Genomic DNA, 17144 nt, shown 5'->3' on the forward strand with positions numbered 1-17144 from the left:
ATGTAACCTTCACATCACTTACAACAGTGTCCTCAGTCTCCCCTCACATCACCATTCTCCCTTAACTTCAGTGCCCCCTGCACCTCCCTAACACAATCCCTTCACAGCAGTGTCTTCAGTCCTTCTTTGGAGCACTGTCCTCACCCCCTGCCCCTTCAGAGCCCTGTCCTCACCCCCTCCCCCTTCAGAGCCCTGTCCTCACCCTTGTTAACAAGCTGATTGCTTGCTTGCTAGAACCACCCAGCACCCTAGACCTGCCACCTCTCCTGTTCTCTGCCCTGCTGCAAGGATAATAGCACGGGGGCTGTAGGAAGTAAACAGTAGCGCAACCAGGCAAGAAAGAGCACGAGACCCGGCTCCCAAATGACAGGACGGCAGCAGCCTGCATGGGAATGTCTCTCTGTCCAGATCCGGACCACGGTCCGCCATTTAGTGATGCCTGCAATAGATAATTATGACAGCAAAGTGACTAGCATTTTTAGAAAGGGAGATTAGCATTGGTAGCCCATATTTTTTTTTTCATTCTGTACATCATGAGAACTGACCTGGAACAAGCATGAACTATATTATTATAAGTATAAATAGGAAATTGGCAGCATTGTGGAATGACTGTTCTGGCAAATTATAAAAAATGTTTACGTAATCTATATTTAGTTTTCTTTCTCATGTCTCAATTCCAACATGTTCTTCCCATACAGATGGCACTAAAGTGAAGTACCTGCGCATTGAGGACCTACAATCCAACAGCTTGAAGGCTGTTTGGGGCTCTGCAGATGGAGATGTACAGGGCTATCAGATAAGATGTCGGAGACAAGCTGGCCGCTCATCTACAATTAGTGTGGCTCCAGAGACTCACAGTGTAGAGCTTACAGGCCTGTCTGAAGGGACCCCCACTAAGATCTGCATTAAACCAGTGTATAAGAATGGTGCTGGAAGAAACCTGTGCAAGAAGGTGAAAATGCATCCAGGTAAGTAAAAAAAACTGTCTACTATTCCAAAGAGAAATACACAATATGGCCAAATGGACAAATTATTGAGTTTAGGTGTTTCTGTTCAAGGGTCCTGGTAATGCTACAGAAAACCCTTTCAGACAACTGTGCGCTTTCAACCTTGTGACAGGTTGGGGAAGGCTCTTTTCTGATCCAGCATTAGTGTGACCATGTGCGCAAAGCCAGCTCCACAAAGACATTGTTTGATAAGCTTGGTGTGGAAAAACTCAAGTGGCGTGGACAGAGCATTGATACCCTATTGACATAAATGTAAACTTTGATTGTGAGTCAGGTCTTCTTGTTCAACGTCAGTATTTGACCTTACAAACTGGCAAATTGGGTGAATGGACAACAATTCCCACAGACACATTGTGAGAAGTGTTCCCAAAAGAGTGGAGGCTGTAATAGCCACAAAGAAGGGTAGACTCTATATTAATGGCCATGGTTCTGAAAGTTGGGGTCATATATTGTACCTTTTACAGATTTTTTTAGCATTGGAGGAACAGATTCAAGGGAAAAATTAGAGCAGGGTCATGGAAAGCAGCAGCCTTTTGAAGTTGTACAACAAATCAAACATGTCAGGAAAATAAAAACGCCACCCCACCCCTGGATTAGGCACCCTGTGGTTCTTAGTTTAAACTTCCGGCTACTTCCCCCGAAAGTCCTCTAGAACAGCGTTTCGCAACCTTTTTTCAGTTTCCGCACCCTTTAAAAGTATACAAAATCTAGAGGTACCCTAGTCTAAAATGGAAATGTTACTTATCAGTAGGAAACCTGAGCCTGGACGCAATCGCAATCACAAATGCACGCAATTGCCTTAATGAATATAACTTCACATCGGAAGCTCCCCTTCACTTCAAAGCACCTCTCCCTTTAAATTCGAGTCCCCCTTTACAACAGTGTCTACCCTTCACGTCAAAGTCCTCCTAATACACCGTTGTATATGAGAGCTTCCCATCACATCAGAGACCCACTATATATGAGTCTTCCCATTACAGGGACCCAAAATCACACTGTCATCAGAGCCCTATCTTTTTGCCCCAGCAGCATGACAGAGGGAGGGAGGTGGAGGAGGTCTGAAGGAGGTAGACTTCAGTCTTCTCTTAAATCTTAAATGATGAGGGCAGTCCTGCATGCTGCCTGCCTTGAGTTAGAGTCATGCATTGCATGGTGCGGGAAAGCCATCCACCATTCCCATAGCAACTAATGACGCTGTACGTCCTGGCCCTAGAGCATTATTGTTTTTTTTTTTTCTGGCGGCGGGCCCACCTGCACCTTGGCAACTAATGATTCTGATCCAGGGCAAGCTATGTCCCATGCTTGCTGCACCCTGGGGGGACCCAGACAATCCCCTAGGACAGTGGTTCTCAACTCCTGTCCTCAGGGCCCACTAACAGGCCAGGTTTGCAAGATAACCGAAATACATCACAGGTGATATAATTTGCTGCTCAGTGATTGCAGTATTCTAGTCTGCATCTCCCCAAGGTAATACTTAAAATGTGGCCTGTTAGTGGGTCCTGAGGACAGGAGTTGAGAATCACTGCCCTAGAATTCTGCAGAACCGTAGTTGGGGAAACACTGCTCCAGCAAATACTGACATTTAATATTGCCTGGGCTTGCATCCTATCTGCTACTTCTGTAACATTTCTAAGGTCCAACAATTTGTTGCACAGGGATCTGCATTGGGGTAGGTGTAGGTACTGGATTTTCGCTTTTTATACTCCTGTCAGCTTTTCTTTAAAGCAAACCTTCAGTTATTTGTTTTTCAACTTTCCATCAATTAAACCTGATATTGTTTTAACTTTGGATAGTAAAACTTTTTTACTGGCAGAAAATACCTTATACAGCCCACTTGCTGTTTCTTGTCTGGTTATTAGCCTAAGCTTATGACATCATGCACAACTCTCTCTCTTTCATTCTAGTGAGAGTATACCAGGAAGGGAGGGGGGGATGAGTCATAAGAGGGCCAATGAGAGCTGCAGGGCTGCAGAACTGGAGGTGTTTGTCTGTGTAAATCCAGGAAGTGAACAGGCAGCAGCTTCAGCTGCCCACAGTTACAATGGTTGCAGCCAGACTCAGTGGAGGGAGATTTCTGCAGCATATTTGGCAAGTACAGAATCACAGTATATATAAAATATGCAAAGTGATTGGAGGGAAGCTTCAGAACGGCAAAGATGTTTTTATTACAAATTATGTGAGCAGACTGCAGTTCCTCTTTAAAGTGGAACAGTTTTTAAATTTGAAATTAATTTATAAAATACATATCACTGATACCAAATCACATTATTATTAATTTTGAAGGGGGGGGGGGGGTTAAGTTAAAGTGGTTGTGGCACTCCAAACCCCAAGATGTCTTTAGCCAGGCAAAGGAACGTCAGGGCTAGGTACAGTATTCATAATGGATTGCGAATAACCAATTATAACAAATATTCATAGGAATGCAAGATGATGATGAAAACAATTTTGAATGATAATAGATGACAACTGATGACTATAATTGAAATGAGGATGATGTATCATTAATGACTGCAACTAATAATGACGGCGGTTACTGATGATTGAAGAATGATCTAGTGTGACAATAATGATGTGGATGATAACTAAGTGCAGATGATGAAATGGTGTTTGGTGATTACTAATAATGGATGAGTTTTGGTTGTGATGACCGTGGACAATGAATGATTGTTTTCTCATGGTGCCTAATAGTGGTTAGAAGGAATGATAATGATAACTGCCTATAATAATGGTAGGCCACAATGGGCTTTATCTGATTATTGTAGGAATGAGATGTTAGAAATATGTGTGTGTCCTGCTGTAAAAATAAATTACCTTTTTCCCACTGAAAGCCACTTGGTTATCTTCTCTTATCTCTAGAGCAGAAGTTGAATATTAAGAGCAGATGAAGCCAGCCTAGAAAGTGTTAGAGATCCTCACGCAGCCCTCAGCATAAAATGAGAGGGGTATAATAGCATTCAGCGTGATTATGGATCAAGAAATATCCTTGACAAATGTTGAAGGTTCATGCCATGAAATTGTTTCTTAGGATTTGGCTAAATAGAATTCTGCAGGATTTTACAACTGGTATAGTCGCACCTGCTTAGAAATTAGAATTAAATCTATAGTAAGCCACATTAAATTACCCTGTGCTAGCTTTGTTATAAAACCACGGTTGTGGGATTTATGCAAAGTATTATACAGAAATTATGTGCAGTTGAATATATTACACACTTAGGTGTAAATCCAATGGAGGCCATAGTCAAAGTGGATCTATGGGCAAAACAAAAAATGAAAAATATCAAGCAAAGAAATACCCATGTATAGTGAGGTATATATAGAGTTGTATTAGGTAAAAAGGAGAGATTGTTTTGATCAAGAGGGTATGCCCTTGAAATGTGTAAGTCACCAATGCACGCTTGAAACAGCGCCTACATCTGCTGTGAAGATTTGACAGTCGACAGTTTGTACCAATTGGTTGGAAGGATCTTCAAGGTTATATGCACTTAAATCAAGCACCTTTTGTGAGTACATTGATTTTAATAACATACATGAAGGAAATGATGAGGAGGTTGGAGATTAAACCAGGCTTGTAATCGGGTTTTGGCTAAGTGAAGAAGTTAGCGCAGCACTGTGTAATTCAATTTAATTTAGGTTAGGGTGAGCAAGTCCTCATTAGGCATTAGCCAGTCTTTGGCCAACAGCACCATTTATCCTGCCCCCATTTCAGTTCCAGCAATGTAGTTGCTGGCTATAGAAGGGTAATCCTTCCGGGCAATACCGAATTGGCCCTCTAAGCTTTTGGAGAGATTCAGTACAATATGGCCACATCTTTTTACCTGAACGCCTCTTCTTTTTTTTTTTTTTTTTTTTATCAAAATGTCAACCTATAATTTTATGCCAGGAAGCAACTTTAATAATTTTCTATTAAAAATGAAAATATAGAATATATTTTAGAAATGAAAGGTAAACCTGAAGTGATTGTAAACCTTCTCGTTATACTTACCTGCTCTATGCAATGGTTTTGTAAAGAGCAGCCCCGATTTTCTCTTTTGGAGTCCCTCAATTTTGCTCCTGGCTCCACCTCTTCAGCGGGTGCACCCACAGGAAGACGATTCCTATGGGGGCACTTGCGTGGGCTCTATCCACAGCTGCATTGCCTGTGACAACACTGCTCAGCCTCCTCTCCCACTTCCCCATCACAGAATTTGATTGACAACAGCCAGCTGCCTCTCTGTCGGAGGGAGAGACGCTGCTGTAGGGCACAGCGACGGACGAGATTTGGCTCGGGTGAGCATGGGGGGGGGGGGAGGTTGGGATCCTGCAAACAAAAGGTTTTTTTACCTTAATGCAGAGAATGTATTAAGCTAAATAAAAAAATAAAAGCTTTTAAAACCACTTAAAAGTGGTTGTAAACCCACTGTGTTAATTTTTGCTATGTGCCCAATGTGTGTGCTTTATTTTAAAAAATGCCTTATTTCAGAGCGCCCCTTGGTGCTCAGGTGACCGCCCGCCATTCTCTCTCCCAATCTGACAGCTACAGTGGGAGGGGTTGAGAATCCCCCGCTGAAGTTAGTCGGGAGGAGAGTGGAGGGCAATCCTGGGAGTGCCAATTGGTGCTCTGAAATAAGGTATAGAACAGAATTTTTTTAAATAAAGCACACGTACTGGGCACATAGCATTATCGAACATTGGGGATAGCCTGAAAATTACAGTTATTTTAGCAGCAGGAAGGGAGGGGGCGGGCACTGACATGAGCTGACAGGCGGGGGGGGAGGACAGAGGAGAGACAGCAGATGACAGAGGCACGTAAACTGACCACATTATCAGGACTCAGCAGCCATGATAAATGTGGTCAGTTTACAGAGGACAGGGCAGCACCAGGCAGGATCAACCAGGTATTTTAAATGATGGAATGGGCCAAATTACACAGCACAAGCACTCTGCTGTTATTCATGCTTTAAAGGAACAGGATCAATTTTTCTTTTTTTTTTAGGGTAACAAATGCTTTAAGTAATCCCAAATTGTGATGATAGGATATAAAATGTATTTAGGAACACTGTAGCATGACTGTAGCATGACTAATTGTCTGTCAAACTAACTCGGCACTGAAAACTGAAATATGGCCTGGAAACAAAAAAGGTTTAACATGCTGGTGTTGAGTTGGTTAAAAAAGCAAAAATGTCCAATGCATTTTTATATAAGGTATAAATTCAACCTAAAACAACTATAAAATGCAGTATATATTTATTTCTCCCTAGGAACGTCTGCAAACAGTTATTCGAGTCTTCAGACTCCGCTGAATGGAAAAAAACCTGTGGCCCAATGAGCGTGGAAATCACTGAATGAGAAGAAAGCCTATTGTATGTTTACAAACTGGACCTTGATGTTGAAGGGCAAGAGTGGATGAGCTTAAGCATTTTTCTGTACATGGGATGATTTGACTTGCATCCCACCGGTCAATGATATATCATGTGACCACCCTAAACCTGTGCCTTTTATTCATAACCACTTTGAAAACTGTTTCTAACACAATCATTTAATCTTCATACAACAACCAGAAAAGAGAACGTGTTAGATTGAGTGAAGATTAAGAGGGGAATAAAACAGGACTGAGCTCTTGAAAATGGGTCAAATATGGCTGATAACACTGTGCTTCTTCAAAACAACCATGATTAATGTTATTTTTTTATGTAAATATCAGCAAATAAGGACACAATCTGTTACGAAAATGGTATCTCCTCTGCAAAGGGAATTGCAAGGTTGGAAGAAAAGACTGTGCTTGCAGAATGTGCAGGAACAACTTCACAGGATTCATATGTTATCATTTTAAGTTTATTTAATGAGTGAAAAGTGCAGTGGTGTAGTAACCTGTGGCATCCAACCAAAAGCCAGCATCCAGCAGCTCAAGATGGATCTAATTAACAACAGTTGTTTGTGATTGGTTGTTATAAGTTGGTGCAGTGTGATCATTGCTTTTGGCTTAATTAATTGACCTTGATGTTTCTTATTAGAAAACTTGAAGTATTATATGAAAGCTCATCTCCAGGGGAAGAACATGGAACCTCTTACACTCTCTTTCCTCCCCACTGTTTATATTTTATTATTGAAAAAAAATCTTCCTAAAAGCCCTAAATGCGAACCAAAACCTCTGGTCACATAACAGGACAGGTCCCAGGCCTTCTTTTTTTTAATGGTCTGTAGTGTGGGAGGGTCCAGTCTGCAGTGCCCATGTTTCTTTCTGATGACATGGGAACTGCTCATTGGCTGCCACAAGAGTCCTTCACCAGGGCCTCGCAGAATTCAGATGCATTCCAACTTGATGTTATGATGAATGGTGGACAGTAGACCAGTTGACAGCAGTGGAGAGCAAAGACCGCTTCCAGTCTAATGGTCACCTCCAACCAAAGAGGCTCCTAGGGATCAGATGACAGTTACTCACGAAAAGCATGGTCACATAACAGGCCAAGTCCCAGATCTTTGTTTTACTGTTCTTTGGGGTGGGAGGGTCATGTCTGCAGTGCCCATGTTTCTTCCTAGTGATGTGGGCAGTGCCCATTGGCTGATAAAAGTGTTCATCACTGGGTTCTTGCAGGATTATGAGGCATTCCAGATTGATTTTAATAGTGGTGGACAACATACCTGTTGGCTTTGCAGTGGAGTGTGATGACCACTTCTGATCAGTGGTATCCACCAACAGGGGGGGGCTCCTGGAGGCTCAGTTATCAGTGGATTCATACAGGTTTTTCTGGGTCATTGAGGCATTTCTAAAACCCAGATGCAACTCTGAATTGTCTGGATGAGGTAGGAGCAAGGTATTATACAATGAGGGCAAAGTGCAGTGGTGTGTAGTAACCCATGGGATCCAGTCAGTTTTCATCTTCTAGCAGCTTGCAGTGGATCTTGTTAACAAAAGCTGTTTCTGACTGGTTTCTATGGATTAGTGCACTTTGATTATTGCTTGTTGTGTTTTTAATTGACCTTTTTTCAAGAAAACTTGAAGTTTATCATGTAAGTGGTGAAAGAAGACTCATCGCAAGCTTTAGTCTTCCTTGGCCAAATAACCATCATTAACACAATACAGAGCTTTAAAAAACACAAGGCAGCATTCATTTATATGTATTTGCTCTTTACAGTAGGGCCAAGGAAAGGATCTGGAACATTCACAATCAGTTCTGACATTTTTTTTTTTATTAATGAAGTGTTTGCTATGGGCCATTACATACTTTTTCTTGTTATTAGAACAAATACGAACCTACAGTGCCTATTTTGGATACAGTTGTGACATTTGACCCATATAGAGAAGGCAAAGCGAAGTAGTATGGTGTTGGCTGAAGATTGGCACATTTTGGGAGGAATTTTAAAATTTGGGGGCTTATTTATCCAGTAGTTTTATAGGTGTTAGAAGATTTATTGATATATGAACAAGCTTTAAATATCCTAAAAAACCCTGCTAAATACTGGAGCTAGTGAAGCTCTGTCCAAACTTTAATAATTTTGGCGAAGAGAGGTTAGAATGACTGTTTTAAAGCTAAACTCTCGGAAAACATACACAGACTACATATAATAACACAGTGGGGTTGATTTACTAAAGGCAAATAGACTGTGCATGTTGCAAAGTGCAGTTGTACTCTGCAAGAGAAATTGCTCCAGAGCTTGGTAAAGGAGGTGAGGCTTCAATTTGCAAAGAATACCCAATCACATGCAAAAAAAAAAAAAAAAATTGAATTTTTGCTTACACATGATTGGATGATGGAAGTCAGCAGGGGGAAACTCTGGAGCAACTGCTCTTGCAAAGTGCACAGTGTATTTGCCTTTACTAAATCAACCCCGGTGTGTCCAAAGCACTTGACCCTATGGAGAATTGCACTATCCACTGACCAAGGGTCAATCCGATGCTCCGTCAAGTGTAGTACATACAATAACCATAAACAGTAAACAGATAGGATGACAGCATTATCTGGATGGGAGTGGCTGCTTGTAGTCTCTCATATATAACAAAAGCCAATGATAAAGGCTAAAAAGGTAAAGTTTATTGTACACAGTACGAAATTGTACACAAAGTAAAATCAAACCCATGATGGGTTATACGATACCACTGGGTGCGTTGGGCTGGGGGATGGGAGGGTGCAGTGGAGCATGTGGTAATACACCGCTGTGAGCAAGTCCCAAACGCTCAGGAGCCAAGCCGGAGTCCATTAACGCTGCCCGGTGTCGTAACCGCGACCTCGAAACAGAAGCGGAGATTGTTGCCGATATGATCAGCATGGAACGCAAAAAGGGTCTGTTGCCATGACAAAGCAATTTTCGCATGCACGTGCTTTGTCAAGTCTATACATGGAATTATTTGACTTGCATCCCACCAGTCAATGATATATCCTGTGACCACCCTAAACCTGTGCTTTTTATTCATAAGCACTTTGAAAACTGTTTCTAACGCAATCATTTAATCTTCATACAACAACCAGAAAAGGAAACGTGTTGGAATGAGTGAAGATTTTTAAGAGGGGAATAAAACAGAGTGCTTGAAAATGGGTCAAATATGGCTAATAACACTGCTGCTTCAGCAAACAACCATGATTAATGTTATTTTTTAATGTAAATATCAGCGAATAAGGAGACAATCTGTTACGAAAATGGGATCTTTTGGCCTTTATCATTAGCTTGGATTATATATAGGGGTGCAAAAAACTCACGGATCAGATCATTCCTCGGATCAGAGTCACGGATCGGATCATTTTTCGGATCAGCAAATAATTGAATTTGCAAAAACCTGTGAAAACTCCACCACCATATAGTCCCCACTGTAATATCCACAAACACCCCACTGTAATATACATCTCCCCCACTGCAATATTCACGTCGTCTCCCCCAATGTAATATTGGGTGAGCATGGATGAGTATGGCTGGGTATTACCGAGTATGGCTGGGTATTGGCAGGGTATTGGCATGGTATTGGCAGGTAAAGTATTGGCAGGGAATTGCTGGGATGGCTGTGACTGCACTTGTCACAGAGCAGCGCTGTGGGCTCTACAGATGCTGCCCACAGCGCTGCTCCCATCCGATTTCTCCCCTCCACTGTACAGAGAGGGGAGAGAGGGACCTGCGTCGTCATGACACCGGTTTGTTTACAAGTGATTGCTCCGAAATGACGGAGCGATCACATTGTAAACGCCAACGGGTGCCCCAAGATGGCTGCCGCTCCGGAACTAGGCCGAAGCCACGGGCTTTCCCGTTCAGATCACAGATCGGTGCCAATCCGTTGCACCCATAATTATATATGTTGAGTGACTACAGTCACACATTCCCATCCATATAGCGCCGTCAGACTACATATAATGCAACTGTTTTACCTGCCAAAGAATTTGTAATTCCGTCCATACAGTTCCTGAGATTTTCACAGCTCTGCAACATTGCACAGCTTTGTCTGGAAGGCTGAAGACTTAATTGTTCTCTCTTAGGCCGCGTACACACGGGCGGATTGTCTGGCCAACTAAGTTCGTCAGACAATCCGACAGACAGTCCGTCCTACTTTTGAATGAACGGACTTGACCACACACGATGAACAGACAGTCCGCTGAAAGCTTGCGCGATGACGTGTACAGCACGTACGACGGGACTAGAAATACGACGTCCAATACACTGCAATGCAACCTTCGGCCGTGTAAATCCTTTCTGAGCATGCGCCATACTTAGTCCGTCCAACTTGCCTACTCACGAGCGGACTGTCCGCTGAAACCAAGTTTGGACGGACTGTATTACGGAAATTCCGAAAGACTTAGTCCGCCAGACTGTCCGCTGAAAAAGTCCACTGAAGCCCACACACGAGCGGATTGTCCGCTGAAACACGTTTCAGCGGACTAAGTTGGACAGACAGTTCGCCCGTGTGTACGCGGCCTTATAGTTAGGTGACACTTACATGTCTTGTCCTTCCCCAGAGAGAGCAGGAGACTGGTGAGCCCATCTCTGGTATATTACTCTCTCCTCCCTTTAGAATATCCCTTGCACTGCAGTATAGCTGACCAGCTCCTTATACTGTCTCTCCTTTTGCAGTCTGAGCTCTGCTGTACAGGGACTGCAAGAGGCTAATTCCAGGTCAAATTCAGGTACTAGTTGCATTTGAAAAATAAGCTTGCAGTTATCAATGATCTGAGCATCTATACAGCTGCCTGATTATTTTTTCAGTGCTCCGCAGAAGGGTGCCTCCCACTGCCACTATACCCAGTACCGGCCAGAGAGGCAGCCAATCAAACTGATCGGTGTTTGATCGGCTGCCTTGGAGGGCAGAGGAGGGATCAGGGGATATAGACCCCTGCTATCTTAATAAACAGTGCCTGTCACTGCCCAACCTATCACAAGTGGTGTTGTTCATCTTTGCAATAGTAATAAAGATTAATAAGAAAAATAAGTGCAAGAAAAATAAATTTAAATAAAAAAAAATAATAATAATTAAAGCACCCTGTGCAAATAAAAACACATACGTTGGTCCTGAATCCATATGTAAACAGTGATTGCACTACATACAGTTGTGCTCATAAGTTTACATACCCTGGCAGAATTTATATCTTGGCCATTTTTCAGAGAATATGAATGATAACACAAAAACTTTTCTTTCACTCATGGTTAGTGTTTGGCTGAAGCCATTTATTATCAATCAACTGTGTTTACTCTTTTTAAATCATAATGGCAATAGAAACTACCCAAATTACCCTGATTAAAAGTTTACATACCCCAATTCTTAATACCGTGTATTGCTCCCTTTAACATCAATGACAGCTTGAAGTCTTTTGTGGATGAGGCTCTTTATCTTCTGCCCATTCCTCTTGGCAAAAAGCCTCCAGTTCCTGTAAATTTTGGGCTGTCTTGCATGAACTGCACTTCTTGATTAGAGTTTGAACACTGCTGATTGGCATTCTAAATTCCTTGGATATCCTTTTATATCCCTTTCCTGTTCAGTTCCTTTTCCCGCAGATCCTTTGACAATTCATTTGCTTTCCCCATGACTCGCGTCAGTGCAGCACTGGATGAAAGATGCAAGGGGGTCTGTCAGGAGTCCAGAAACTCATTGAATTTTTATATACACACACACAACAATTACAAGCAAACAGATCACAGGTGAGGATGGTTGCCTTTTAATAGCCATTCAAACCCCTTTGTGTCAACTTGTGTGCATATTATCAGGCCAAAATCACCAGGATATGTAAACTGTTCATCAGGGTAATTTGGGTAGTTTCTGGTGTCATTATGATTTAAAGAGTAAACACAATGAGTGAAATACATTTTTTGGTGTTATTCATATTCTCTGAAAAATGGCCAAAAAATAATAAATTCTGTCAGGATATGTAAACTTATGAGCACAACTGTATGTGAGATACCACTGCAAACACCAGAGTGAGAACAATAATTCCAACACCAGAGGTCACGTTTAACGCTAAGCTGGTAACCCTTGAAGGCTTTTAAAATATTGCCTGTGGAAAATTGTTAGGTATCATAGTTTGCACCATTTCATGGGCGTGCAAAATTTTAAATCTTGACATGCTTGGTATGCAACATCATTGTTTAAATTTTACCAAAGAATTGGGTAATCATTTGTGTTTGTGTGCACTAACATTCATTTTAATGGATTTTTTCTTGAAAATGTGTATTTAATAAATGGCTACACAAATATTATGTGACATAAAAAAGTGCAACAACCACCATTTTATTCTCCAGGGCCTCTGCTTTTAGAAAATATATAATGTTTGGGGGATGCTATGTAATTTTCTAGAAAAAAAAAACTGATATTTCCATGTATGTGAGAAATGTTAAAATTAGCCCAGACAGCATATATTAATGAACACAGAGTTGCATTAATATATGTCTGTTATATCTGAGAGGAGTTCAGCTTCAATTACTGCCTGTATCTATGTTGGGGGGGATTCTCCTCACTTCCTATTTTCCTTTGCACCTTCTGACTTACTATTACTAGTTCTAGGGCAGTGAAATTGAACCTTTTTAAAGGGCATGTAAAGTCATAGTTTTTAATAAAGTGGGGATTGAGTAGATTTTCCTGCCCCAGAGACACAGGAGGATGTAAGAGGGGATCTCTCCAAAGGATGGGGGGGGATATCCCAACTTAAAACAGGTTTCCCCAATGGAAGACTTACCCTCACCTCCTGTTCCTCCAATAATTCATAAATGTTGGATTTCTCATCAATTTATGTATCAGAGAAAATGGTCACCAGGACCAACAGAGATGGTGAATCTGCTGAACGGAGACATGGACAAAAACAAAAACTTCACAGGGGTCAAACCATTTTACATTCCATCTAAAAAAAAAAAAAAAAAATAATAAAAATCTGACTTTACATAAATTTTACCTTCACAATGATGGACATGACTTGAGCCAGCATTCTGCTCAGGAGTCACCCAAGCATCCTGTATCTGAGGATTCTCACACCGATTTTGTGATAGGTTTTCTTTAAACACGAGCAACACTTAAAAAAAAAATTGGTGCTATGTATATTAGAATTATTTTTCTTGACAGCAACTTTAGGCCAAGGGTGTCAGTATTATTAATTTCCCATAATGAATTTTAGATGTGTGAACTGCTTTTCACCATTCTAAAACAATGCATCTAGAAAAGTGTTGAAATCTTACTTCTTGGTTTAGCATTGCTAAGTTATAATGAGGACCTGTCACTGTTTTGTACATTGTAAATAATAGTGTTGTAGTGCAGCTTTGTAACTGTACTGCAGTATAATTGGCAAACACAAAAATAAATGTCTGCTCAAAACTGTATTGTCTATCTGTGTTGTATTTTCTGAATGCCTAGCAATAGGTAGCAACATGCTAGGAAACGTTACAATCACCAGCTTATGTCTTGGTCTTCCAGCAGGCCTACAGACATGCAGGTCCACACACAAATCAAATCTGGTGACTGTCTGGAAAATATACTACACCTCAGTCAATTGACTTTTCCCATGGCATCTACTGACCAGGATGTATGCGGATGAGGTTAGGAGTCGATTATCCTTTACTGCCCATACAGATCAATAGACTTTGCATAGTCATGCACTTTTAGATTTCTACCATTCAGCCCACGGTCTAAACCTCAAGGCCCACTTGGCCATTTAATGTAGCCCAGCCACTTCTCCTGCAGCTGCAGCACCAACCTCCTCTCTGCCCCCCCCCCCCCCCATCTCGGTAGTCGGCAGCAAAGAGGAGGACAGAACTCCCTCTACAGATCCTGCGCCTCTCTGTGCAGTTGCAACGCCCCTTTGTCACCACCTTGTAGTAGAATTTCATATTAACCAATATATATTTTATGTTCATATTTATTTCTAGAGGTCGACCGATATGGGTTTTTCTCTGGCCGATGCAGATATTTAGAAATCATGGCGGCCGACGGCCGATATATGATGCCGATTTTTTATTTTTTTTGGGGCCGATATGTTAAGCCATTTTTTTTTTTTTTTTTTTGATTTTTATCCCCCTTCATCTCATAAAACCTAACAGACACCTTTCCCACTGGGGCGTTTTTTTAGGCACTTTTGGGCTAAAAATAGCGCCTGTAAAGTCCCTGCAAAACGTCTCCCCTGCAGTCTGTGTGAAAGACAGAGTGCTTTCACACTGAGGCGATGCGCTGGCAGGATGTTAAAAAAAAGTCCTGCAAGCAGAACGTTTGGAGTGGTGTATACCTCTCCTCCACCACTCCTGCCCATTGATATTAATGGGCACCACTGCCGAAACGCATGCAATGCGATTTGGCAGCGGTGCTTCACGGGTGCATTTAACCTCTTCTTCAGCCGCTAGCTGGGTTATATGCGCCCCACTAGCAGCCGAATAGCACCGCTAAAATGATGGTAAAGCGCTGCTAAAACTAGCAGCATTTTACCATCAACGCCTGCCTGCTCCAGTGTGAAAGCAGCCTATAAAATAAAAACAGGTAGTCAAAACTTTTGGACGAAAAAAAAAATGGGCTAACTTTTTACTGTTTTAGGTTGTTTTTTTTTTGATCATTTAGTGTATTTTTTTTCCCCCAAAAAATTGCATTTGAAAGACCTCTGCGCAAATGCCGTGTGACATAAAATATTGCAACAACCGCTATTTTATTCCCTAGAATCTCTGCTAAAACAATATATAATTTTTTGGGGGTCTAAGTGATTTTCTGGCAGAAAATACAGGACTTTTACTTGTAAGCAACAAGTGTCAGAAAAGATTTAGTCTTTAAATGGTTAAACTGAGAACTAGGGATGCACCGAAATTTCGGCCGCCGAATCATATCGGCCGAAAATGGCCCTTTCAGCATAAAGCCGAAAGAGAATTTCCACCGATACTGGTGCCGAAAATATATGTGTGTGATATGTGTGCATGTTTATATGTATGTGTTAAGTGTGTATGTTTCTATGTGTGTGTGCGCGCGCATGTATGTGTTATATATATATATATATATATATATATATATATATATATATATATATATATATATATTAGGGATGCACCGAATGGGTTTTTTGGTGCCCAAACCGATACCGAAAATGAAAAATACACTAGGCCGAAAACCGATACCGAAACAGCACCGATACCGAAAATGACTGTTTTTAAAAAATATTTTTATACAGGAGGTGGTCAGAGACTGGGGACATGGTACAGGAGGTGGCCAGAGACTGGCGACATGGTACAGGAGGTGGCCAGAGACTGGCGACATGGTACAGGAGGTGGCCAGAGACTGGCGACATGGTTCAGGAGGTGGCCAGAGACTGGCGACATGGTTCAGGAGGTGGCCAGAGACTGGCGACATGGTTCAGGAGGTGGCCAGAGACTGGCGACATGGTTCAGGAGGTGGCCAGAGACTGGCGACATGGTTCAGGAGGTGGCCAGAGACTGGCGACATGGTTCAGGAGGTGGCCAGAGACTGGCGACATGGTTCAGGAGGTGGCCAGAGACTGGCGACATGGTTCAGGAGGTGGCCAGAGACTGGCGCCATGGTTCAGGAGGTGGCCAGAGACTGGCGACATGGTTCAGGAGGTGGCCAGAGACTGGCGACATGGTTCAGGAGGTGGCCAGAGACTGGCGACATGGTTCAGGAGGTGGCCAGAGACTGGCGACATGGTTCAGGAGGTGGCCAGAGACTGGCGACATGGTTCAGGAGGTGGCCAGAGACTGGCGACATGGTTCAGGAGGTGGCCAGAGACTGGCGACATGGTACAGGAGGTGGCCAGAGACTGGCGACATGGTACAGGAGGTGGCCAGAGACTGGCGACATGGTACAGGAGGTGGCCAGAGACTGGCGACATGGTACAGGAGGTGGCCAGAGACTGGCGACATGATAAAAAGAGATAAGTGTTTGTGTCCCCTCGTGCAGCCAGTGTTTGTGTCCCCCTCGTGCAGCCAGTGTTTGTGTCCCCCTCGTGCAGCCAGTGCTTGTGTCCCCCTCGTGCAGCCAGTGCTTGTGTCCCCCTCGTGCAGCCAGTGCTTGTGTCCCCCTCGTGCAGCCAGTGCTTGTGTCCCCCTCGTGCAGCCAGTGCTTGTGTCCCCCTCGTGCAGCCAGTGCTTGTGTCCCCCTCGTGCAGCCAGTGCTTGTGTCCCCCTCGTGCAGCCAGTGCTTGTGTCCCCCTCGTGCAGCCAGTGCTTGTGTCCCCTCGTGCATCCAGTGCTTGTGTCCCCTGTGTAGTCAGTGATGCAGAGAGAGAGGAGAGCCGCCTCCGCCGTCTGGATCAATAAAGCGCCAGGAACATCACAGCTTTAATTTCAATAGCTGTGTGTTCCCCCGTTGCGCGCCGTCGCATATAGCCCCTCCCCCTTGTCCGGGGAACTGTGATAGACAGATCCCCCGTCCAATCAGGACGGGGGATCTGTCTATCACAGTTCCCCGAACGAGGGGGGGACTGTATGCGACGGCGCGCGACGGGGAACACACAGCTATTAAAATTAAAGCTGTGATGTTCTCGGCGCTCTATTGATCCAGACGGCGGAGGCGGCATTCCTGCGCTATACACCTCCCGTGATGGGCAGCACCAGGGGCGGGGGCGGGGCTATGCCCCGCCCAGGCCACGCCCCATTTTCGGCTCAATTATCGGCCGTTTTTTCCTTTCGGCAAATTTGCCGAAAGGGCCATTTTCGGCCGATATGTTTCGGCGGCCGAAATTTCGGTGCATCCCTAATATATATATATAATGT

General features: G+C 43.1%; 1 protein-coding gene across 4 annotated transcripts in view; it reads left to right on the forward strand.

Annotated features, from left to right (window-relative positions):
* The window catches only part of VWA1 (von Willebrand factor A domain containing 1), a 193668-nt gene extending 179907 nt beyond the window's left edge, over positions 1-13761 (forward strand). For all 4 annotated transcript variants that reach the window (XM_077457579.1, XM_077457580.1, XM_077457578.1 and 1 more), the window contains 2 exons: positions 699-968; positions 6245-13761. In XM_077457579.1, coding sequence (XP_077313705.1) covers positions 699-968; positions 6245-6312 — 338 coding nt within the window. In that variant the 3' untranslated portion in view covers positions 6313-13761. The remainder of the gene's footprint in view (positions 1-698; positions 969-6244) is intronic.
* Positions 13762-17144: the final 3383 nt, after the last annotated feature.

Source organism: Lithobates pipiens, unplaced genomic scaffold, assembly GCF_037356315.1.
Source record: "Lithobates pipiens isolate NorthernLeopardFrog02 unplaced genomic scaffold, aLitPip1_a1.2 Scaffold_27, whole genome shotgun sequence".
Taxonomy (NCBI): domain Eukaryota; kingdom Metazoa; phylum Chordata; class Amphibia; order Anura; family Ranidae; genus Lithobates; species Lithobates pipiens.